The sequence below is a fragment of the Balaenoptera acutorostrata genome, chromosome 6 (assembly GCF_949987535.1).
Source record: "Balaenoptera acutorostrata chromosome 6, mBalAcu1.1, whole genome shotgun sequence".
Lineage (NCBI taxonomy): Eukaryota > Metazoa > Chordata > Mammalia > Artiodactyla > Balaenopteridae > Balaenoptera > Balaenoptera acutorostrata.
Window position 1 is genome coordinate 38,000,348 of NC_080069.1, and position 24,196 is coordinate 38,024,543.

At 45.5% G+C, this 24,196-nt stretch overlaps 1 protein-coding gene across 10 annotated transcripts in view; it reads right to left on the bottom strand.

Moving 5' to 3' along the window:
• AOPEP (aminopeptidase O (putative)) overlaps positions 1–24,196 on the bottom strand; it is a 370,314-nt gene that overhangs the window by 148,678 nt on the left and 197,440 nt on the right. For 7 of the 10 annotated variants that reach the window (XR_009008562.1, XM_057547855.1, XM_057547852.1 and 4 more), the window contains exons 6-7: positions 4,857–5,046; positions 268–377 (exon numbers count right to left, since the gene is read on the bottom strand). Coding sequence is in view for 9 of the 10 variants with exons in the window: in XM_057547855.1 (XP_057403838.1) it covers positions 268–377; positions 4,857–5,046 (300 nt within the window). In the remaining variant the exon portion in view is untranslated. The remainder of the gene's footprint in view (positions 1–267; positions 378–4,856; positions 5,047–24,196) is intronic. The other 3 variants (XM_057547854.1, XM_057547850.1, XM_057547857.1) reach the window with 1 other exon arrangement.

Sequence of the window (24,196 nt, forward strand, 5' to 3'; positions counted from 1 at the left end):
CAAATGAAGAATTTGGTCCCGGAAATGGCCTTGTGCTAGTTTTTTCCTGAACAGAGACACCAGGAAAATGTCAGAAGGCAAACCCAAACCCACACCCTGAAAGACTTAAAACATAACAATCACATCCCTGGGAAGATGAGTAATCTAGCCCAATTTAATTTAAAAAGGAAACACAGCAGATTTAAGAGATGGCCTGGACGTGCCTTGCAGGAAAGGAGGAGCGTGATGGGGAGGACCGGAAGGTAACGGGATCACGTAGTGCTTTACCTCAACACCTGCATATCCTCCGGGGAGTTCCGCACCTCGTCCTGGAGGCGACGCCAGCGCAGGCAAGCCCTCAGTTCCTGCTGCTCCTGGGTCTCGTCGGGGGCCAGCTGCTTGGAGCACAGACACACAAACACAAACGCTCAGGACACAGTCACTGTTGTCCTCCCGCGGGGTCAGAGCCACCGCTGGAGCAGCTGGCTTTGTTTCAGGGGGGATGGCACAGACAGTCCCCGCCGCACCTTGCGCCCCATCAGAAAGGGCCTCTTAGGTCCTCAAACAAAGACCCAGCCCTCACTCCTGCGCTGCCTGTTTGGGAGGTGCCCCCTGGCCCCGGAACCTCCCCCTGCTCCCTCACCTCCACCCCTGGCCTGGAAAGAGCAGACCTCCCTAGGGAGCCATTTCCACTCTGATCCCATCCAGCCTTTTCCTGCTTTGTCTTCTTGCACAGGGTGGGAAAGGTCCTCTCCATTTACCTCCTACTTTTCCCAGCCCTCAGTTTTGTTAAGGGCTGTTTACAGTGCAGCCAGCTAATGCAACCCAGATGATTCCGTTTGCATATAACCAGAAAGAGTGCACTGCCTGGACTGACTCTTGGTTGGGGGGAAGGCCATCGCACCCTGCCCTACTGGTCAGAATTGGCTGCTGTCACTCGATGTGCTCACAAGGCCCCATGGCTGTAACCCCACAAGGGAGGGCAGCAGAGCATCCACTGGGGAGGGAACTGCCAGTGTCTACAGGCATTTCTGGGAATTAAAGGTCCCTAATAGTTCCCCCAACAGATATTTACTGATTCTCTGCTAGGCCCTGAGGACATCATGGACACAGCTCTGAACGTGAGGAGTCCAGGGAGACAGATAAGCACAGTAACCATCAGAATTCAGTGACGGCAGGGGTTAAGGAAGAACCCAGATGCCACCTGGGCAACCAGGGTGGTCAGAAGGCTTTCCTGAGGAGGTGTTCCCCAGGGAAAGCAGGAGCCAGCCACGGGAGGAGGAATTTCAGGAAGATGGAAAGCATGTGCAAAGCTCGTGGGGCCTGGAAAGAGTGTGAAATGTTTTAAAAATGGTGACGGTTAGGGTCAGGCAGGGAGCAGGCTGCCAGCCAGGGAGGGACAGAGGTGCCAAGTAGCTAGCAGAGGCCAGGTGATCAAGACACTGTGTGTGTCCTGTTGTCGTGGACTGAGTTGTGTCCCCTTCCCCAGCAAAAATCACGTTGAAGCCCTAATCACCACTGTGACTGTATTTGAAGATAGGGCCTTTAAGGAGGTAATTAAGGTTAAATGAGTTCAAAAGGATGGGGCCCTAATCTAATAGGGTTGGTGTCTTTATAGGAAGAGGAACAGACACTAAAACTCTCTCTCCATGTGTGCACTGAGGAAAGGCCATGTGAGGACACAGTGAGAAGACGGCCCTCCCCAAGCCAGGGAAGAGAGGCCTCACCAGAAACCAAGCCTGTCAGCACCTTGGTCTTGGACTTCCAACCTCCCAAACTATGAGAAAAACAAGTGTCTGTTGTTTAAGTCTCCTGGTCTGTGGTACTTTGTTATGGCAGCCCGAGCTGACTATGACAGCTGTGAAGGAGTTTAGACTTTCTCCAAGTTGATGACAAGTTATACGATTCAACTTGCCACTAACTCAATTCACCTCTCCCTACAGAATGCCACTCTGAGAGGAATGTGGGTTTCTATCTCCTTGTTCAAAGATTTCTCACTCCCCTTTGCTGTACTTGCTAATGCTCGGTGCTGCACAGTGCAGTCTCCTGGGCAGCAAACAACACTGCACCCTCACACCCTGTTCAGTGATGAAGTGACCTGCTGATTGGGAGTCCCGTGAGGCAGCCCACCCTTTCTTGCCCCAAGGAGCACTCCTCTCCTGCTTGGGAGGCTTGCTGTGAACACTTGTCAGGGACCGACAGCAGCTCAGTCTAACTCAACCTTCAAGGAAGGGGCCAGAGCAATGGATGTACTCTGGAAATGTTTCCAAACTTTGTGCTGGTTCTAGAATGGCCACTTTGCTTCAGCAGTGTCCATGTTTTCACATATTGAAGACTTACTGCATGTACCTTAAAGGATGATGAGGTGGATTGCCCCCTACTCCAGGTTAAGAGAAAAGGAGGGATAGAGAAACTTCAACTCCTACATTCCCTTTGAGGCCCACAAGAAGTCACCTCCTCCAAGAAGGCTTTCTGGATTTTCTCATACCCAGCCTCTTCTACCTGTGAACTCCCACAATATTTGGTGTTTACCTCTCTTTTCTAACTTATTTTCTTCTTCCTTCTACTGTGTGCTTTCCTTATCTTCAAAATTAGACTCTGACCTCTTTCAGAGCAGCGTTGTAGTCTTATCCTTTTACCCCTACAGATCTAGCACAGAATGGACACATGGAAGTTGTGCAGCTGTGAGATGCAGCCAAGCCAGCATCGTGCCTTTTTTGGTAGAGACAGATGTAAGGTAGGGCAGCTGGAGGGGGGACACAAGCAAAGAGATTCCAGGGGGTACAGGCAAGGGGAAGGACAAAGGGGGAGCGCTCTTTGGGGATTCAGGAGATAAAGGACAGAGAGATGATCATCAGATGCCTGACATACACTCACGATTATGAAGAATAGCATAAATCTGATTGTCTCAGGATGGAAGAAGTACCTCAGGGAAGTGATGGTGAAAGAGGCACATTTACACTAAACCTATTTAATCCTTGCTGAATGCCTACTATGTGCAAGGTAGTGGCAAAATCAAAGAGGAAGAGAACAAGAAAGGAGAACTGGTATTTCTTGAACACCCTCCACATGTCAGGCACTGTGTTAAGCTCATTCACACACTATCCCTTTCATTCTGCAAGGTTAAGCATTCCTATACCCATTTTATAAATGAGGAAACTGAGGCTCAGGGAGGCTATATAACCTACTGTAAACAGCAAAGCTGGGATTCCAAGTCTGGTCTGACTCCAAACCCAGCCCCTTTGCTCGAGAATCTTCCAGGTGGCCTCTCTCCACAGGATTCTTTGTGGAGGGGGACACAGCTATGCACGCTGCTAGCTCTACAGCCAAGGTGTGAAAGGGGGAGGATGAGTAAGACACAGTGCCACTTTGAAAGAGGTCACAGTCTAGTCATGACGATAGAAAGAAGAAGAAAAAAGCGAGAAAAAACAGGTGAGTAAATACAAATACAGTGGAAATCTGAAGTTTCTAGAAGAGTATTATTGAACTGTGAGTGAGATGAACAGTCTGGGCTATCAAGGGAAGGTGACCTTGAGCTGCTAGTGAAAGATAAATAGGACTTCAACAGGCAGAAGGAACTTGAACAAAATCATGCAGATATGCACAAACTTGGGAATTTCAGAAAAAGTCAAGTAGTCCAGTGTGTAGAGATGGTAGGGAACAGAAGTAGCCAAATATTAGAAATTAGAAAATAAGCAGGAAGCCGGTTAGCTGCCGTATCTTCCTTATTGCTGGTGGCTAATTCTTTAAAGTTGAGGTTGTAAAAAACAATAAAAACCAAAGCTCACAGATTCACAGAACAGACTGGTGGTTGCCAGAGACAGGGGTCAGAAAGTGGAAGAAGTGGGTGAAGGGGTCAAAACGTACAATCTTCCAGTTTTAAAATAAACAAGTCTTGGGGATGTAATATACAGAAAGGTGACTATAGTTAATAACGCAGTATTGCATTTTTGCAAGTGCTAAGAGTAGATCTTAAAGATTTCATCACAAGAAAAAAAATTGTAACTATGTAAGGTGACTAATGTTAACTAGACTTGTGGTTATAATTTCACAATGTATACAAACATAGAATTATTATGTTGTACACCCAAAACTAGTGTAAGGTTATAGGTCAATTTTACCTAAGTTAAAAATTTTTTTAAAATAAAAATAAAGTTAAAAAAAAAAAAGTTGAGGTTGTAAACTGGGAGTGTGTTGACTAGGTCTGGCCTCGGTGTATGTTTGGTTTGCATATTTTTTAAATTAGTAAATTTCACATAAAAATCCAGAGTCATAATTTCCTTTAAAAAACTAGAAGTCCAGGTTGTATTGAGCCCTCCTTTCAGCATGACAGCAATCGGTTAGAACTGAGGAGAAGCTTCCGGTTTGCCACAGTCCTTACCATTCCCGAATCTATAACACCAACTGCTTCATTCTTTATTACTTGCCAGCAGACATCTGAGATCATGACTCCTGATTTAAAATTTCATCTCATTATTTAATAAAACAAAACACACCACAACCATACCACAAAAGAGTGCTTGAGTATGCACAGCACCACCTTTTCTTCAAGTCTTTGCTCAAATGTCCCCTTATCAGAGAGCTTCTCTGATAAGCACCTTCTAAAACAGCACTAAACCTACCTCTCTCTATCCGGCTTCATTTTCTTGACACTACTCATCACTACATGTTAAAGATGTAGTCGTTTATCTGTTCTCTCTCTCATCGCTAGACCATGAACCCCGTGGGGAGCAAGGACTCTCCTCCCATTTACAAAGCAAATAGAACAAGTGCCTAAGTGCATAATGAGCACTCAGTACCTATCTGTTGAATGAAAGGAAGACTCTGAGTTGAACTTGACTCTGGGTAGTGAAATGCTTAGCGCACTTGAAACCTACCTGCTGCGCCTTGGCCCAGAATACATCTTCCAAGTGAGTGGCGAACCCTTCACTGAGCCACTCTTCCGTCCAGTCTCGGGCCCCGATAGCCAGGCCAAACCAGGCATGAGCAATTTCATGGCAGAGACGGGTCCCACAGAGCTGGCTCATTCCAGTCAAGGTGCTCTGAGAGAGGAAGACGAGGTGTGGGCTGTGGATCATGGGGGAGAAAACACACACAGTCTTATCAGGGCCTGTCCTCATGGCTGCCCCCAGGGCTGGCTTTCTCAGCCCTGCCAGCCTGTTATTATCGTGTGCATGCTAGATCACGACCAATAGGCTCGCAGCTTAGATGCTTTTAGAAACAAATAAAGTGGCAGTTTAAGTTCCTGGCAGCGGTTCAGGTTGCCTTTTCTGCCAAGCAGTCGTCTCCGTCATCAAGCAGCTATTACCTGTAATAAGCAACCTGCACCGAGGTTTTACACTGAAGAAATTACAAGGTGATGGAAGCACTTACCCTGAAATCTGGACTGTAAAAGAAGAGCAGGTGCGAGAATGTGAAGCCCATGCTGTCGAGACAGTGATCAAAGAAGACCCTTCAGCCAAAAAATCCGAGCAGCTTACAAACAAAGTGAGAAGTCATGCAGAAGGACGGGAAAAGCCGAGAAGAATGGAACCAAACATTTTCTGGTTCAGACTGAGGGTGGTTACAGAGGCAACAAACTCCTAGGTGCCATGAGCGGGTGAGGTTTCAAGAGACTCTGATAAAGGCTGAGTTTGTGTGAGGCCGAGATTTTCAAAGGTATCTTCTATCTATAGATGCTTATACGTTCCCATGACATAAAACCAGGCAGAGAGAGAGAGAAGGGAATTAACTCACTCAGGTGTGCAAATGGTTCCAGGGCTGGTACCAGCCAGGGAGACTTATCTAATCTCATTTCCCACACCTTGTTTTAAAACCCCAAATACCATGATTAGAATTGCATTGATGAAACGGGAAGAAGGGAGGCTGAAGAGAGAAGAGGCAAAGGAAATACCTCCTGTGCTTCCACCTTCGGTATTTCTCATTTATCCAGGACTTGTTTACCATCTTATGAATGAAGAATTTGCTCTTTAAAAAAAAAGAAATCTCTCCTCCATCGATTGAACAAAAGCAGTCGTGAAACCTTCCAAATTAAGAAGCTGTACACACTGGTTCGTTCCTTCAAAAGCCATGCATTTGCCATCGTGTGGGCTCTGCACAAGCCAGGATGGCTTGCGGTTTTGTCCTCTGCCCCCACGGCCGCCAGTAGAGAAAACCCCACCTGTACTTGCCTTGCAGAGCATCGCCCGTTCCGCTCAGAGAGCTCAACTGAAAGCGCGGGAGTCATGTGTGCCAAAACAGGCAGCTTTCATGTGAAATAATAACAGGGCAGGCGCACAAATGAGAAGGTGTCCGCCAGGATCCCGGCAGAGCCCACCAGAAACGCCAGGAATTAAAAGTGTAGTTGGGGCATTTAGGATACAAAGGTGCGATGCAGTGTGCAACAACAGAAGTTCAGAGCACTAACTCAGGAAAAAAAAAAAAAAAACAAAACGGAAGGAAGGAAGGCAGACAGGAAGGAAAGGGAAAAGGGTGAGAGGGAGGGAAGGAGGGAGGGAGGAAACAGAGGCCCAGGAGCTAAACTTCCTCTTCCTGAGAAAGTCACCCCATGGAGAAGACAAACTGCGAAACCTGGCATTTTCAAGTAAATGACCCTTTGCTCTGGCATGTGCAGCACTGCAAAGAAAAGCCACAGAAATGTACCAAGTAAATAACATTCCAGACATACTGCTGGCAGCACTTCACCCTTTTGGCTAAAGCAAAACAGAAGCAACTTCAGGCTTTGTAAACAGGCTCACAGACAGCCTGCGCTGGAAAGGTCTGCTGGCCAGAGACCCAGACGGTGCACACGCAGTTACAGAGACGGTACGGCTGAGCCGACCCCGCAGCCCAAGAAGCGTACACACGCTGATGACTGTGACATGGCAGCGAGACTGTTCACGAAGAAAAAGCCTGCTCTGTCCACAGCGACCTGCTCGCTGCTTTGTCCCAGTGTGGAAGCCGAGCCAGGCCCTTTTATGCAAATATCAAAGTCTGCAAGGGCCTGAAGGAATGCACAAAAGCAGCTGTGTGTGGGGGGATGGCATTTCATTTTCCTGTCCTGTAATTTTTCCCCTTCAACAGTCTTTGTTGTCTCCACCAGACCTCCTTCCCCACCTGTCAGTACTTTGGAGATACCACTCTGGCCTTGGTTGGGCTCAGGACAGACCCTGGCATTGCTGGAATGCTGCCTAAATTCCCACTTCCCATCCTCAATACTTTCTTCCTAGCCAGGGAGAAATATATTTCCTCCTGTCTTCTGAGAAAGACCAAAGCTTAAACTTCCTCCTAGATTGGAGGATGTGCGTTTCACTTGATATAAATGACCCTGTTATCAGTGGAAAACATGACCTTCTCCCTGAAAAGCAATTTTCCAGTTGAGAACCAGACCCCAAATCCTCCTGCAGCGGAGTTTGTCGTCTAAGGTTGGGTTTTACCTGTGGATCATAGCTTCTATGAGGGAAATAGGTTCTTTCTTAAACTAAATTAAAAACACAGAGTACGGTTTTGATAACCTTTCTCAAGGGTTATTAACAAAATTCTGGCATAAAAGGACCAATAGAACTTTTTTTTCAAGGAGAATATCTTCCTCTCCTTTTGAACCTAAATGTCAGGATTTTTCATGTTAAGTAGAATTTTTAAGCTGCTTTTTCCAACAATGAGTGAAGAAAGGTATAATGCTCTTAAACTCACTTCAAGGAATAATATTAAATATTCCTCTACCAGCAGATAATCTGCTTCATGCCCACCTTCAAAACAAAATGAATGTTTAGAATTTTCTACTCCTACCTTACACTTGATTTATAAGTTTTACCCCTGGGCTCCTCACACTTTCTGAGTTCTCAGAATCTTATTCATGGTCCTAATCAGCCAGCGGGGCACCAGCCTTCACTGTGACAGGCCCTATTTGAAAACGGGTTTTCTTTTTTCTTTTTCCTTTTTCCCCTGAAAGGGCCTGTGTCAACTGCCTCTACAAATGCCAAATTGTTGATTCATCATCGTTACAGAGGACAGAAGATAATCACTTCAATGACATCTTCATCCTAAAGAAGGTTTTTGGTTTTGGTTTTGGTTTTTTTTTTTAAATCACAGAGTTGATCATTTTTCTCAAATAAGAGATGGGTGGGAAAGTAATATTTTCAACTCTCAAAAAGTACAAGCCCTCTTGTTTGTATTCTCCATCATAAATTCTCTTTCACTGCAAGTGATCTAGGAGGCCAGCGGGGCAGAGCAGGGGGGTGGGCAGAGCGACAGCAGGACACGTGTTCTCCTTCTTTCCCAGGAGACCACCAGCAGCGGGGCTGCCTCCCGACAAAGGCCACGTGGTACTGTCTGTCTGCCGCCTTGCCCCTCAAGATTAAAAATATCATTTCTGGTCTGAAAACAGTTTCTCAAGATTGTTCCTAAAAGCTACCTCCCCACCCAGATTAGAAGGCTGTGTCAGTTCATTTAAAACATGCTTCTAGCAGAGGAGGAAGGAGTGCCTTCATTACGCGGGAGCTGCTCCAATCCTTCGGGAGGAATTCAATTTGGAGCGGAAATGGGGAATTTCATCAGATCTTAAGCAGGGGCTGGAGTGTGATTTATTTCTGCTTTGTCCAGGGAGACGTGACCAGCGTGGCCCACCTTGCTGCTCAGGGAGACGTACAGCACTGGGGGCTCCAGCCCTGCAGGCTGCAGGGGGACCAAGAGGACAGGAAATTGCTTTCGGTTCAGGACAAGAAGAGCTCCAGGCCACCCCTCCATTATACTGGAGCAGATCCCAACTCCCCTCAGGGGGAGCAGATTCACTTTTTGTACAGATCCTTGGAGGTTTGTCCAGGAAACAGACACATATTCATCAAGTTTGAACTTCTTATGGGTTCAAAGTTTTTCACAATCTCAACAACATGTGGAGCCCAATAGCCCATTATAGAGAGGAAAGAAGAAACAAACAAAGAGGGGAACTCAGGCTCCTGTACTTTCAGACTTAAACTGGAGAGTTCTAAGGGCCTCATAATCATGGGAAAGCAACTTTTACTTGCATGACTTAATTACTTGCAAACTTAATTTGGATAACTGAAAGGTAGACTCAGTAGTAGTCTGGGGCAATCTGAAAGGGAGGACAAATCGTAGTTAGCTGTCCCTTAGACTCAGGACATGCTTTCTCTTCCTCTGTAAGGTGTGATGTGATTTGTGCCAGTACCTCACTCGGTGCATTTAGAAACCAAATGCTCGGCTCCGGCCCCTTCACCTCTGCAATGAAATCCCTTAGCCCCGCTCCCCAGTGCAGTCTAAGGTAGGGGACGTGTCTGTCGTCCCAAAGGCAAAGGGATGGTCCAGATGACCTGGAGGGCCCCTGCTCCCCTCTGGCTCTGAGACTGCTCGGTGGAGACTAGTAACCTTCCCTTTGCTCCATCAGGCATCCCGCACTGTGGCCACATGTAGTCTTAAACTGGCGCCTTAGGGGATACGGGGATATGGGCCTTTCGGTAGCCTGAGGGGGAAACCAGATCTGAAAACTGGAAGAAAACTTACTACAGCGGATCAACACAAGGATCTAGGTTTGAGAGAAAAAGCTAGTGTTAGTTAGTATACGTTTTCCTTTAAAAATTCTAAATAGCGGGACTTCCCTGGCGGTCCAGTGGTTAGGACTCCGTGCTTTCACTGCAGGGGGCCCAGGTTGGATCCCTGGTTGGGGAAATAAGATCCCGCAGGCCATGCAGCACGGCCAAAAAATAAAAAATAAAAATTCTAAATAGCAAAGAGTCAGTAAAACATCTACTCACTTATCTAAATGAATTTTGGCTAAAACTGCCAACATGACTATAGCAGAGAGTGACTGAGGGGAGGCCCCAGGGCCAGAGACCTCTACCAGAAACATATACTCCTTTGAAAGACTCAAATGCTTGAGTACTTGCTATGTGCTAGGCACTATATTTTACATACATCATCTCAGGAGATAGATTTTATTATCAGCCCCATTTTACAGATGATGAAAGTGAGGCACAGAGAGGTAAAATGACTAGCTCAAGGTCACACAGCTGGTAAGTAATGGAGCTGGTATTTCCATTCACACAATCTTGACCCTGAAGTCCTACTCTGCCCCACTCTGCCCAGGGTCACTGGGTTTAGACCTGTGGCTTCAGGGCTCCCATTCCTCTGTGCCAGCTCAAGCTGGTGGTACAATGCTCACTGTTCTCCCTGGTGCTCCGTCATCAGAGTCCACCCAAGGGGAGCGACCAGCCACACCCCAGGACCCAGCTAGCACTGACCGGAGGTTATCAGACCTTGTGATCAGCAAAGCTTCAGCCTCTTTCTGGTGAGAAGGAAGGTAGGGAAGGAAGGGAGAGGGGAGTATCACTACTCCTCTGGTGAAGCCCCCCCAAGAGCCTAAATTCCTGAATGCAACACCATTCTTCCTAACCCTGTCCTATGCCAGGTCCCTTGTGGGCCACTGCAAGGGGATGCTTAGATAAGCAGGTGCAAGGGTCAGTCCCTAGGGTACGATTTCAGGACCCCAGGAAGGACAACATGCCAGACTGCCTACTGCCTCTCCCCAGCCTCTACCTCCCACCCACTTTTGTTAAAGCCTGACTTTTCTTTTTCCTGAAGAGACATTATTTTTTATAGCAGTTTTGGGGTCACAGCAAAATTGAGCAGAAAGTACAGAGACTTCCCATATGCCCTGCCACCACACACAGCCTCCTCCTCTATCAACCTCCCCCATCAGAGTGGTGCGTTTGTTGTTACAGATGACAAATCTGCATTGATGTATCATTACCCGGGGTCCATAGCTTACATTAGGGTTTGCTCTTGGTGCTGTGCAGTCTGTGGATTTGGACAAATGTATAATGACGTGTATCCACCATTACAGTATCATACAGAGTGGTTTCACTGCCCTAAAAATCCTCTGATTTTTTTTTTTTTTTAAGAGATGGTTTAAAGCAGATCACAAACTCAAAGGACTACAGGAGCCAAGAAGATAACAAAATGAGGGAGGTGGATAACTCAGTGGAGGGAGTACAAAAAAGATGAGAAAGTAGACAAAGAGGTGGGGGGAGTAGACAGGAGATGGGAAAGTAGATGATGAGATGAAGGAAGTAGGTAAGATGGGCGAAGCTGGTAACAAAAGTCAGGAAGTAGATAACAATAGAGGGAAGTGGGTAAGGAGATGGGGAAGTAGATAATGAGAGGTGGGGAAACAGATAAAATGAGGAAAGCACATAACAAAAGGTAGGAAGTAGATGACAAGATGGAAGTGGAGAACAAGATGAGGGAAATAGATAACGAGATTAGGGGAGTGATAACAATATAAGGAAATAGGTAACTACAGGAGGAAAGTAGGAAACAATAGGGGGAAGTAGACAACACATTTAAAAAACGTTTTGCCAAAGCAAACCAACCTATGGACAGAAGCAAGTTTATCATCTCAGGTTTGAAGCAGTTATCTTAGGAGGAGAAGCGCATGGCCTCATGGCACGTTGAGGTGTAACATCTGGATCCCACCAGGTTCCGCACGGCTGCTCACAGAAAAGAGGGAAAGGCCCCAAAGCTGAGCACGGATGACAGTTGGGAGGAGAGAGGGGGCTCCTCCTGAGGTATAAGGAGGGGGAAAGTGGTGCTGCTGGGGACACCGAAACATTTTTGCCGGCTTCATAATTTTGTTTAGTGCTGGCCTTGGCCTACTGTTAAGAGAAAAAATTAATAGCATGGCGATGACAAAACATGGAGACCACCTCTGACTCTAGAAAACAGAGACCGCCTTTGGTGGACTGCTTAGCTAGCGATAAGCAGAGCCGTAAGCAGAGCGGACACTTCACTTCTGCGTGCAGGCATCGTCCCGAGAGCTGGATTTCTAGATCTCAGTCCTGCGTGCTAAGTGAAGGCAGCCCCGGCACTCGATGATTAGTAGTTGGCTACACCTAACTCAGGCTACCCTGCCCCAGGAAGGTGGCAGGGTTGGCATCTCATGGTTATGCTCGCCTAAGAAGCTAAATAAAGCTTCAAGTGGATGTCTCAGGTTTTAAAGCTAAAGATTCAGAGACAAAAACCAGTATTTGATTGAATTTTCCAACTCTAGATTTGGACTACTTTCTTTCTGAATCTTAAGGTACATGTTCAACCTAAGCAGTCTCTTGATTCTCATAGAGGAGAACAAAGAATTAACTTTTTTTTTTTGAAGTTACTGAACACTCTGGTGTTTTGGATACCAGGGGCACACCCATACCCAACTATATAAACAATATTTATTGTAGCTGAAGAGGTCTTTTGAATCATCTCTAAATGAGTTATGAACTGAGAGCTGTGCATTTTCTGCAGGATCTGGAGAACTCTTCTGGTAAGTAATTACCAATTAAAACATGTTGGCAGCCTCCACTGGAGCACATGGATGACAAAATGTGATTCTCTCTGCTCCCTCACCCCCACCCCTGCTCCCGGCCTCCCCAACCAGGGTGATGATGTTTGTTCCCATAAAGAGAGCTAATAAAATTAGCCTCTACCATGATACAGGGAAAATCTTTATTTAATAAAATAATGCATTTTGCTTCATTCCCAGAACAGCAATAATATGGCGCAACTGAGAACCATCATAGCTCATCCAGTTGGTTTTCGCTGCGTGTACAAGTCTGTCATTTGTGGCCATGTGGAAGCTTGGAAAGCTGCTTCATGAAGGGAGACATTTGGGCAGCTTGCACCACCCGCAGTAAGAGCAGTGCGGTTATGGGTTTCCTTTGAAATACAGTGCAAGCACTCTCTGGACCCACAAATCAAGTCTAAAGAAAGAAATGGTGGGGAATTCCCAAAGAGTACTCAGAACTTTAATTGGTGAGGGGGCCATCAGTTGCTTCCACAACCGAGAGCAAGCATCCGTGGCCCAGTCAGGCAATCTGGGGATCTGAAAACTCAAGATGTAGTCAGAAATGTGTTTAAGTGTTGTGCTGGGGGCTGGTGAAGGCACACATGAAGCACAAAGGCTGGTCGTTACAGCCATAGGCCTGGATACAGCAGGGCACTGGAGGCTGAGAGGATGAGCCCTGAAAGCAGACGCTGGTGTGGAAGGACGCACGAGTTTCCTCTGCCAGACAGCCACACTGTCAACTAGCTTTCAAAGCAGGAGGTTACTTTGGGTAGGAACAAGCACCAGAGCTACCTTAGGGCTTAGGGTGTCAGAATCAGTTCTGTCACGAAATCAAAGTTGGATCTAGGATAAGAGAATTGAAGGAAGCTGAGTTCAAGTATTCCCTGACGGTTGGAATGATGGTGGTGGAGAAAAAGGAAAGGAAAAATAAAGTACTGATGACGGTAAACTCTTAGACTTTGCTTACCCTCTCAGGCACAGTTCTAAGGACTTTATGTTCGCTAACTCATTCAATTCTAACACTAACCCTGTGAAGGAGATATTATAATCACCGTTTGACACACAAGTAAACTAAGCCACAGAGAAGTTATACTGCTTGTCCAAGATCCCATAGTTAGTATGTGTCAAAGCTGATTCAAATACAGGCAGCCTGGCTCGCGTGCATGTTTTGCTTGATCCACATCAGCGTGTTTCAGAATCACCTAAAGGTAGGTTGCTAGACAAATACTAGACACTCAGTTAAATCTGAATTTCATATAAATAACTAAAAATTTTTTAGTGTGTGTCCCATGCAATATTGCTAAACCTGACAACCCACCTGGAGGGCTTGTTAAAACAAATCATGGGGCCCACACCTCCCAAGAGTCTGATTCATAGGCCTGGGTGGGGCCTGAGATCTGCATTTTCTATGAAGTTTCCAGGTGATGCTGGTGTTGCTGTTCCAGGGACCACACTCTGAGAGCCGCTGATCTACACCTTGACAGATGCATTTTTAACTTAAAAAAAAAGAAATCCATTGCCAAAGTTTATAAATAGGAAGATTTCACCTAGAAATCCAGATTTTCTAATTTTATTTAAAATTTGAAAGATATGACCTCACTAGGCTCACATTCCTAGGTAGTAACTGCAGCTGAACAGCAGCTGACCCTTTCAGAGGGGGCTTGGGCTCCCCAGCTCCCCATCACTCCCCCTATCTCCCCACACCTGGCTGACTCCATTTGTCATTTATAATCATATGTGATTATATGTGCTTCCCTCCACCCCTTTCCTATAGCAGGATTAAGAGAAAAGTGAAATATTTCTTCTACCCACATCTCCATCAAAAGTAGGCAGAGAAGACCAAGTATTTCTTAAAGGATGCTCTGCCCATGCACTCATTTATATTTGCTGCCTGACTCCTTAACGGGCATGTGGATTTAACCTCTTGTTTAGTTTTTCTTATGAAAAATTCTACTATAAAACTTGTTCATGGGGCTTCCCTGGTGGCGCAGTGGTTGAGAATCTGCCTGCCAATGCAGGGGACATGGGTTCAAGCCCTGGTCTGGGAAGATCCCACATGCCGCGGAACAACTGGGCCCGTGAGCCACAACTACTGAGCCTGCGCGTCTGGAGCCTGTGCTCCGCAACGAGAGGCCGCGATAGTGAGAGGCCCGCGCACCGCGATGAAGAGTGGCCCCCGCTTGCCACAACTAGAGAAAGCCCTTGCACAGAAATGAAGACCCAACACAGTCATAAATAAATAAATAAATAAATTTAAAAAATAATCTGTTTGTACTTTAAAAAAAAACTTGTTCATGGCTACAAAATAGTTTAGCAACCCTTGCTTCGTGGAGAGAGCAAAGATACAAACTTTAGCCTAGTTCAAGTCAGTCACTACCAATTCCGTATTACTAAGGGTGGAATTTATTGGATTTATTGTATTTTTTAAATCCAAACACAGTTTCAATTATTACTAGCCACTAATGGCTTATAATGAAGGCAGAGCTTGTTAGCTAAGCAAACAACTGGTATGTTTGTTTAAAGTGTAAATAAAGGGAAATTCATGAATTAAATGAATGAATTCGTTGATTGTTCTCCCTGGGCTGTAAAGGAGTATTCAGCTGCCATAATATATATCACCACCTTTTTGCTCGAGTTATCTTTAGCCGGCCAGAGATCTTTCTTAGTGGTTGCTTACAAAGTAAATGTCTCTGAGTCTTTGAAAGTACTCATCCACATCAGTAAGTGCCATTAAGGATAAGGGATCCCCTGGCTCCTGGGGGGTTCATAAATAACTGAGCTTTTAAGAACAATAGCCATATTTCCGAATCTCAATCTGTGACTCCACAAATAGACCAAAGCAGCACACTTGTGGCGATAAAGGGACAATATGCCTCATATTTTCCAGGGTGGTCCTAGAAAGTATGGGACAGATGGTCATTCTCAGAGGTACTGAACTTAACAGCATTTCTCTTTAAAAGGTAATAAACCTCACCAGAAACAAAAATAAACAAATAAAAGGTTTTGCTCTCCAAAGTCTCCTAGCTCTAACTAACCTTTTCATTTAAAATTACGAGCACTGCACTTCTTCTCTCCAAATGGAATGCATCAGGTTTACTGGATATCTACAGTTAAATCCCATTTTCCTGGGATGGTTCCCCTGGAGGTGCTCACCATGGTGATAGTGTGTATGTATGTATGTGTGTGTGTGTGTGTGTCTGGTGGGGGGATCAGAGGAATTTCTCTCCTTCTAAATAATTCTTAGTGCCCATGTCCCTGTTTCTGGGTAGTTGCCTTATTTATAGTGAGCTGAAAGGCACCACAATCCATTCGGAACGTATTCGGCTTCAAGTAACAGAAAAGACAACTAGTGTTGGCCCGCACAAGGCGAGGTTTTTTCCTTTCCTGTAACAAGACCCCTGGAGGAGGGTGGCTGCTGGGGTTGGTTCAGTGACTCAGTGATGTGGTCAGAGCTCTAGATCTTTCTAGCTTTCCACTCTGCCATCCTTACCATGTTCACTTTCATCCTCATGCTTGCCATCTCATGGTCACAAGTTGGCCACCACAGCTGCAGGCATCACTTTCATGTGCAACAGAGGGAAAGGGGGGGGGGCGGGGCTGCAGAAGAGGGGAGCTGTGCCAGCAACATCTATCCCTTTCATCAGGAAAGCAAAACTTTTCCTAGAAAGCCCATATTATATTTCCACTCATTGGTAACCCAAGCTACAAGGCAGCGTGGGAAAGGGGATCTTTGGCTTTTTCTGATTCTATGGTAGAGGTAGACAGGAAGAAGGGAATTGCTTATGGGGTGCTGGGTTCATCAACTCACAGAGTCAGCTGCAGTACCCTAGTGTAGCCCTCTTTCTCATAAACATGAGAGAGTCATTCTTTGGGTCTTTTAGAATGCAAATACTTTAGGAAGTGATAATATACTAAAATAATCCACACTGAAGTGTTAGTAACATACCATCATATTACATTTTTCTAGACAGGAGGCATTCTGAACATGGGGACTGTGGGATGGGCAAGTCAGCATACTTCGAAGACACATTCTACCTATTTTCCAACTTATCCTGATGCTGGATGACATTTGGACTTTTATTTTACCTTCCGATCCCCCACAAAAGGCCAAAAACCTACTAAAGCTGAAGGCAATATTATATATTATGGTGGTTTTTAAGAACTCAGGCTTTGGAGACAGAGCCCTGACTTTGACTTGTGGCTCTCCCATCTACCAGCTGCATCACTGTATCAGTTTTCTATGGCTGCTGTGACAAATAACCACAAACGTAGGGGCTTAAAACAACACAGATTTATCATTTTATAGTTCTGTAGGTCAGAAGTCTGACATGGGTCTCACTGGGCAAAAATCTATGCTGTTAGAAGTCAGGACACTGGTCCCTGTGTGTATTAGGTGGGAGGTGACTGGAAGGGGGCACAGGGGTCTTCTGGGGCATTGGTCACATTCTGCTGGTTTTTAAAAATATTTATTTATTTATTTCCCTTTTTTTTTGGCCACGTCGGGTCTTAGTTGCGGCACATGGGATCTTTGTTGAGGCATGCGGGATCTCTTCATTATGGCGCGCAGTCTGCTCAGGTTTCTCTCTAATTGCAGCATGCGGGCTTCTCTCTAGTTGTGGAGTGTGGGTTTTCTCTCTCTAGTTGTGGCGCATGTGCTCCAGGGTGCGTGGGCTCTGTAGTTGCGGCACGCGGGCTCTCTAGTTGAGGCGCACGGGCTCAGTAGTTGTGGCACGCAGGCTTAGTTGCACCGCGGCACGTGGGATCTTAGCGCCCAACCAGGAATCAAACCCGCATCCCCTGCATTGGAAGGTGGATTCTTTACTACTCATCCACCAGAGAAGTCCCACATTCTGTTTCTTGATCAAGGTGCTAGTTATAGAGGTGTGTTCAGTTTGTGAACTTTCGATGAGCTGTACACTTAAGATGTACACTTTTCTGCATGTATTGTACTTCAATGAAAGTTTAAAAACAAAGAAACACACAGACATAGAAACAAGTATCTTGGGAGGTCTCCATTTTCTCCTTGGAGAATCAAGGCAAAGATTAAGCCAGAGTCTTGTCAGTAGGGGCAGAAATGAGACCAGAGACTGGGCTGCCTGCCCCTAGTCCTTCCAGATGAATGTACTCCAGGCCAGTTCCCGTCACTAATTGTACATATATTTTAAGTCTCTTGAGGAAAAGGATTTTTTCTTTTTTTAAAATTTGCTTTGCCATAGAGCCACATTTCTATTGCAAGTGAAAGGTATCTTGTATCCTTCAGACACACCTGTAAAAACAGAACTGATACTGTATTATATCCATGTCTGCTTCATTTTCTTTCAGACACAGTGGAAAACATGACACAATAATAAACCCCTTTTCTATCCTCGCCAGCTGGAAAATTACGTTATGACTGAAATGACATCATTCAGCTACGACACTGAGCCAGCGGCTGCTCTGAGAAATCAGGGTGAGGCAGTGACAGCATGGATGTGAACGCCACTCAACAACGAATCCCACCCTATTTACTAGCAAATGGTTTTTTTATTGCCATGGCATTTTGAAAATGAAACTGCAGCAGCTATATCATCTGAGGCCATTGATCACTCAACATTCCTTATCTCTGAAACTAACCACATTGGCCAAAACAAAACAACCATGGGAGTAGAAAGAGAGCAATTTTAAGTAACTAGTTCCAAAGGCGGGAGACCAGGGGCCAACGCCAAGGCTCGTGGCTCCCAGGGGGTGATTTAGTGTTCCCTCTATCTCTATCAATTGTTGCTAAAGTGACCTCAAGTAGTAGTGGTAATAACCATATCTATACAATAATGTTCTTTGATATAGAATATTGATGTTCTTCTGTAATATAATATTCCAGGCAAATATAACATCAGGACAAAGCCTTGACCCTCCTTCATCTTTTCAACTTTTCAGATGAACCATATGAAACTGCTGATATTTGACCATTTCAACCTCCCAAAATGAGCAATTTCACAGGGCTCATCCTATAGACTGTCCCTCCCTCACCCAAGACACTTCGCTGCAGAAATGGCAAGATCTAAGGAAATTCCCATACTTTTCAAGCAACAGAATTAGAAACACCACTGCATCCCACTGTGGAAAAGTACAGATGAGAGGTCCCTGGCGAATGACACTGTGCTGTCCTTAGAAAGAGCTGGACCCTAGTCACTGCCCCAGATCAGTGCCACCTCAGTCCTTTGCCTGCTCAGTGTGAAGCCAGGTGCCTTAGGGCAGAAGTAGATCTTCAAGTCAACAGCAGAAGCAGGAGTGGTCAAGGCAGGGAGACTGGAACAGCAGTGGCCCCCAAGGACTGGGGGAGGCTGAGTGGATGTGCAGCTGATGTGCCGCATGCTACAAGGCCACCCAAGACCCACGTCTGCACCTGCACACCGGGGTGAACAGGCTGGGCCATTACTGCAGCGAAGCTGGAATCCCAACTGGAGAGTGTGATTTCAGTCGACCAGCCTGCCACAAATGCCTGAGTCAACCCCAGTGGATTAAGCATTACACGGTCCCAGGGCCCAGCGGAGAAAGCACGCTGCTTCAGAGCCACTTCCCCCAAGGCGAACATGTGTACCATATTCGGTTCCAGCTGCCAGGAAGGGCTCCGGGAAACAGAACAAGTTCATTTTGATGGAGGACTGGAGGTGAGGCGGAAAGGTGAGAGTATAGGGAGAACTATCAAAGGGAAGGAATTAGTCCATAGGGGGCTGGGGATGGGGAGGGGGGTGCAAAGAAGAGCACATCTGGGGCAGGGACACATGGATTCGAAAGCCGGTGCAGAATCCGGCTCATAGGTGGGATAGGGTCTGCAGCGGAGGGACAAGCTAACAGTGAAGTTGGGGAAGGTGTGAGACTGGCTCAGGAATGCCTGGACACTCAATCCAAAAGGCATCTTAGAGACCTACCCCTCCCCATCCTACACAGGAGAGAACAAAGACCCAGAGACCCAGCTCGTTCATGCCACATGGTGGGAGCTGCCCGCGTGCCACAGCTAAGTCATATCAGACCTAAATCCGCCAGATGGTTTATTCAAAACTGTTTTACAAAATCTTAGTCATAGCAGAACCAAAGGAGACCCCTTGCCTGAAACTGGTGACTCACTCAAGGCTAGAAGCTCACGGCGACTGAGGGCAGAAACCTGTGTTTGCCGCCCTTTGTAGCCACCTTCACAAAAGGCTTCTGAGATGGCTATGACACTGAGTACCAGCAGCTGCTTACTAAGATGTGTACTCGGGCAAGACTTGGCCTTTTCTTCTGCTGACAAAGAGCTACCTTTAAGGAGAGTTTCAACCACCTCAGATACCACGTTGGTTTGTTGTTCACCAGTTTCACTCGGGAGGAGAATGACAACAGACAAGAGAAAAAAACCATTTCACACTATCTTCTAAGTATAACAAGTGTCATATTTTTCACAGTTGTGTTATTATAATGGTTTACCTAATTGTTTTCAAATTTTCTTTCTTGTTCTTTCATTTTTTTTAAGGCTCTGAAAATTCACCTTTGGGTTGAACACATTTGTGGAAAGAAAGCCTGGCTTAAAGAAAAACCAGACCATGCTGGGGCGTCAATGCACGTAACCTTAACTACAGTGTTTGCTCCTGCAAAGACTATAATGTATGAAATAAAATATTAATAGCCATTACCTCAGTTCTTCTGAGAACAGACCTGAGTCACAGTTTTCACATGGCACGATTTCCGCACATGCGCCTCACCGTGAACACCACTCACATTACCAGGCGATGGAAGCCTCAAAGTGGGCGAGACCAAGATGACCGTGTGTTTTTATTCCATAATGTCATGGGCAGTGTTGCTTATTTTGGCGACCAAGTTCAGTTCTCCTGAATTTCCCATCTATTACACATTATAAGATGAATCACCTAAACATGTACTAGGAGGGTTGGCAAAATTATTTTTAACTCAGAAAGGAAAATATTGGAATAAGATTAACATCTCTATTATTTATCAGCAGCTAAATTAGCAATCATTCAGCTGAACTCTCTGACATTTGCAAGCATCAAGAGGGCAAAATATTTGTGTGAATGGATGTCTTTCCAACGCCTCATATTTGTGCGTTGCAAATGGGCATAATTAGAGTTTTAAACTTTGTGTGGGTGCTGTTAAGAATGCTAAAGACATTCAGCTCCCCAGGGGCTTATGTTATGGTAGGTCTGGTTTCCCCTTCTCTCCCTCTGCTTGTCCATTGTCTTCTTGATAAGCTTTGGGTTCTTAGTGGCCTAAAAACCAACTGTTTGACAGTTTTGTGTCTGATGATTATACAGCTGAGTTAAACAAAGAATGAAAGTCAAGTGCCCACCCTAGTACCCGGCACACAGTAAACATGCCACAAATGGTAGTGCCTCCCCCTTACACTCTCGTAGATTGCTAAGTGCTTTCAAGTCTGTGTTTATAAATGATTCTTCAAATCCCCCATGAGATAGTGTAAAGTGAACATTCCGCTTTTATTGGCGGGAGGCCGGGAAGGGGAGGATGGCTAATTTACTCCTTGAGATGGGATCCTGACATAGTCCGAGGCTGGACGGCCGCAGCTTAGCGGTGGGGCTCCTGGGCTAAGTTGCTTCTTTAGGTGGCCTGCCACACTGAGGTGTGTTTTTTAAATCTGTGCAATAAAATTTGGTGTGGTTGGAGAGGCGGCGGAAGGGAACCCACCCACAGGCAAATGACGTCAAAAAGCTAAAGGGAAACATTAGGCTTCTCTGTTCTCGAGAAGCTTCTGCTATGTTAAGCAACCTCAGAAGGAAGCCGACTTTCCATTAAAAAACAGCCGCTTTGGCAGTTGTCACAGACAGCCTGGGGTCTATACTTCCCCTCTTAGGAAAAGTGGGGAAAATAATTTTCATAAGTTGGAAAGGAAGAAACCTGGAGTTCAAAGAGTCTTAGAGCTGGACGGGCACTTGATGGCCATTTGATGTAACCTCTACTTCCAAACAAGGAAACTGAGGCTCAGAGCAGGTTGGAGACTGAGCCTCGGCCCTTGGACCTCCAGGGCAACCCACTCTCTACACCACGCTGTCGTCACAAAGCCAACAGTCCGCACCTTTACAGCTGCTCAGGGGAGAAATTGCCTTGCATTTCGTTTACAAAGGGGTTGCTTCAGCAGAAGTTCATGGATGGCTGAAGGAAGAATCATCCTGTCCCACTGACCCCCTGAGGCCAGAGCTCTTGCTTGGGAAGAAGCTCTGGAGAGGCTCTGTGTATGTGTAAGGTGCACAAAGCCAAGCAGACCCTTCCCTCTTATACCTTTGCCCCCAGAAAACAACCTGATATGTGGGGTTAAGCACACTTTGCAGGGGAGCCCACACCCTGGAACTCTGGGGAGCCCCACTGCTCGGGGACTGGGGCCAACCACTGGATCTCTCAGATCTTCAGATTTCTCCTCACAGGAAGGACCCCGATGTGACTGCTAAGGGACAACTGAGAAGCAGTGTGCAGAAGTCACAAAGCAGGGTTGTCCACTTGTTCCACACATGGCTGTAGGTTCAGCTCTTCCGTGTGTCTTTGGGAGAACAATAAAGCCTGATATTAAAATACCATTAAGTTGGGGCTTCCCTGGTGGCGCAGTGGTTGAGAATCTGCCTGCCAATGCAGGGGACACGGGTTCGAGCCCTGGTCTGGGAAGATCCCACATGCCGCGGAGCAACTGGGCCCGTGAGCCACAACTACTGAGCCTGCGCGTCTGGAGCCTGTGCTCCGCAACAAGAGAGGCCGCAACAGTGAGAGGCCCGCGCACCGTGATGAAGAGTGGCCCCCGCTCGCCGCAACTAGAGAAAGGCCTTGCACAGAAACGAAGACCCAGCACAGCCATAAATTAAAAAAAAAAAAAAAATACCGTTAAGTCGCTTCTCATTTACTTATTATTATTTATTATATTATTATTCATTTATCATTTATTATATTATTTATTATTTTCCTTCATAAACTAACTCTCCTGTCGGTGACCTCCCAGAAGAAAAATCCTTCAGTTAATAAAGTAAATAGTAATACCCTTATCATTTTAAAAGCCTTTCACTTCCATATTTTCTTTCCCTTTTTAATTGAACCTCAACAGCTTTGTAATGGTTGTGGATTTTTTTCTCTTCAGGTGAGGAAATGGAGGCTCTGAATGTGGAAAAGACTGCCCTGGAACACCAAGCTTGAGCATGGCAGAGCAGGCACTCAAGCCCAGGGCTTCTTTCTAACAGCACTCTGAACACATGCTCAGTGGGACCAGCTTTGGTTCCTGGACCACAAAGTGATTTCATTCAAAGAACAGAAACTCTTGGTCCAAGACTAGGTTGGACAAACAGGACACAGAAGGCAGATAGTGATGCTGAACCATTCATTCATTCAGCAAATATTTACTGAGAGCCTACTAACTGCCAGGCCCTGTGCTCGGTGCTTGGGATACACTAATGAGCAAAAGGGACAGGGATGGGGTCTCATGGAGATCACAGTCTAACCGTGGGGAGGGGGGAGTTCAATAAATGAGATTATTTCTTTATTGAGCCATTCACTTCTCTTCCTCTGTTAGCTCCCGGGTTTTCACCTAGAAACTTTGGGTCGTGTCTGGATAGCACCACGTTGGTTTGTGTTCTGCTCACTACTGGCCTCTCCAGCAGCCCGCCCTTTCCCCTCCCTGTGCAAGGCCCTGCTCTCCACTGCCCGCTGAAATGACAGGGGTGACGCATGGTTCCACACACTGTCTGACTGCTTTAGTCTTGAGTGTTGGCAGTTGTTAGTGATGGGTGTTAGTATCTGATCATTGACAGATTTCATTCATTGTACCTTTCTATCATGGCTTTTACTGAAAGAGTGTGTGTGTGTGGGGGGGGGTGTGCATGCGCGCGCGCGTGTGCGTATGTCACAGAGCATATTTTATGATAGGTTTTAACAGCACTGGGGCAAAAGTGTGAGGTGAGCAGCTTTCCAATAGAACTCAATGATATGCACAGGGAAGGTATATTTGGATGGCAAGGCTGTTCCCCTAACTACAGAAAAGAAATGACAGAAGAACGTGTATTTTTACCATTTTGATTAAACTAGAATTTTAAATCAAAGTTTTATCTTTTTTTTCTTTACTATATGTAACTCTTCATTTCTTGATCCACAGGCTGACTCCTCCATGTTACCCCTCTGTTATCTGGGGATTCAGAACAGTTATTTAATGCAAGCCCTACACAATAACTGCTTTTATAGTGTTTTTAAACTTTCTTTCTTAAACAATATGTAAATGGAGTATAAAGGAACCAACATTTTAAGTTTCCTAAAAGATCATTGATTGCTCTTGAGTATGTTATTGAGATGAATGAAACATATTCTTTAATCAGGAAAAAAGAGAGGAAGAAATCACATAAAAGCATAAGCAGCAACTCAAAAATTATTTTCTTGGTTTATTTTATGTTGCAGCTACACAAGCCAAGCCATCCCTTTTTATGCGTCCATCAATAAGATATCTGTTGTGCTTTTGTACAAAGAACAAAGATGCTTTTATCAATTCTCAAAAGTCTGTAGGACAAACCATTCATGCTGTCAAACCCCCTAAAACCCTTTCAGCAAATAATGAAATCCATCAGTGACAAATGTCAACATACTAATTTGTTAAATACAAAACAAAAGCAACATTCAGACAAGGCGCTTCATTTCATGTTATATCAGCACTCCAATTTGTACCAAGTTTATGGCAACCCACAGATCATGCAATATTAAACAGGACTGTATTATAATGAAAACTGGAACAATAAACTCCCCTTAGCTAGAATGCTAATAGTGCAGCTGAAATACATGCTATGATTCTGGAACATTCAACTTCTCCCAAACTACTAGAAATTCTATGAAGACACCTATTTCTAATAGTGATGCTATAACCCAAATATATGGATTTCAGGTAGATGAGAAAAG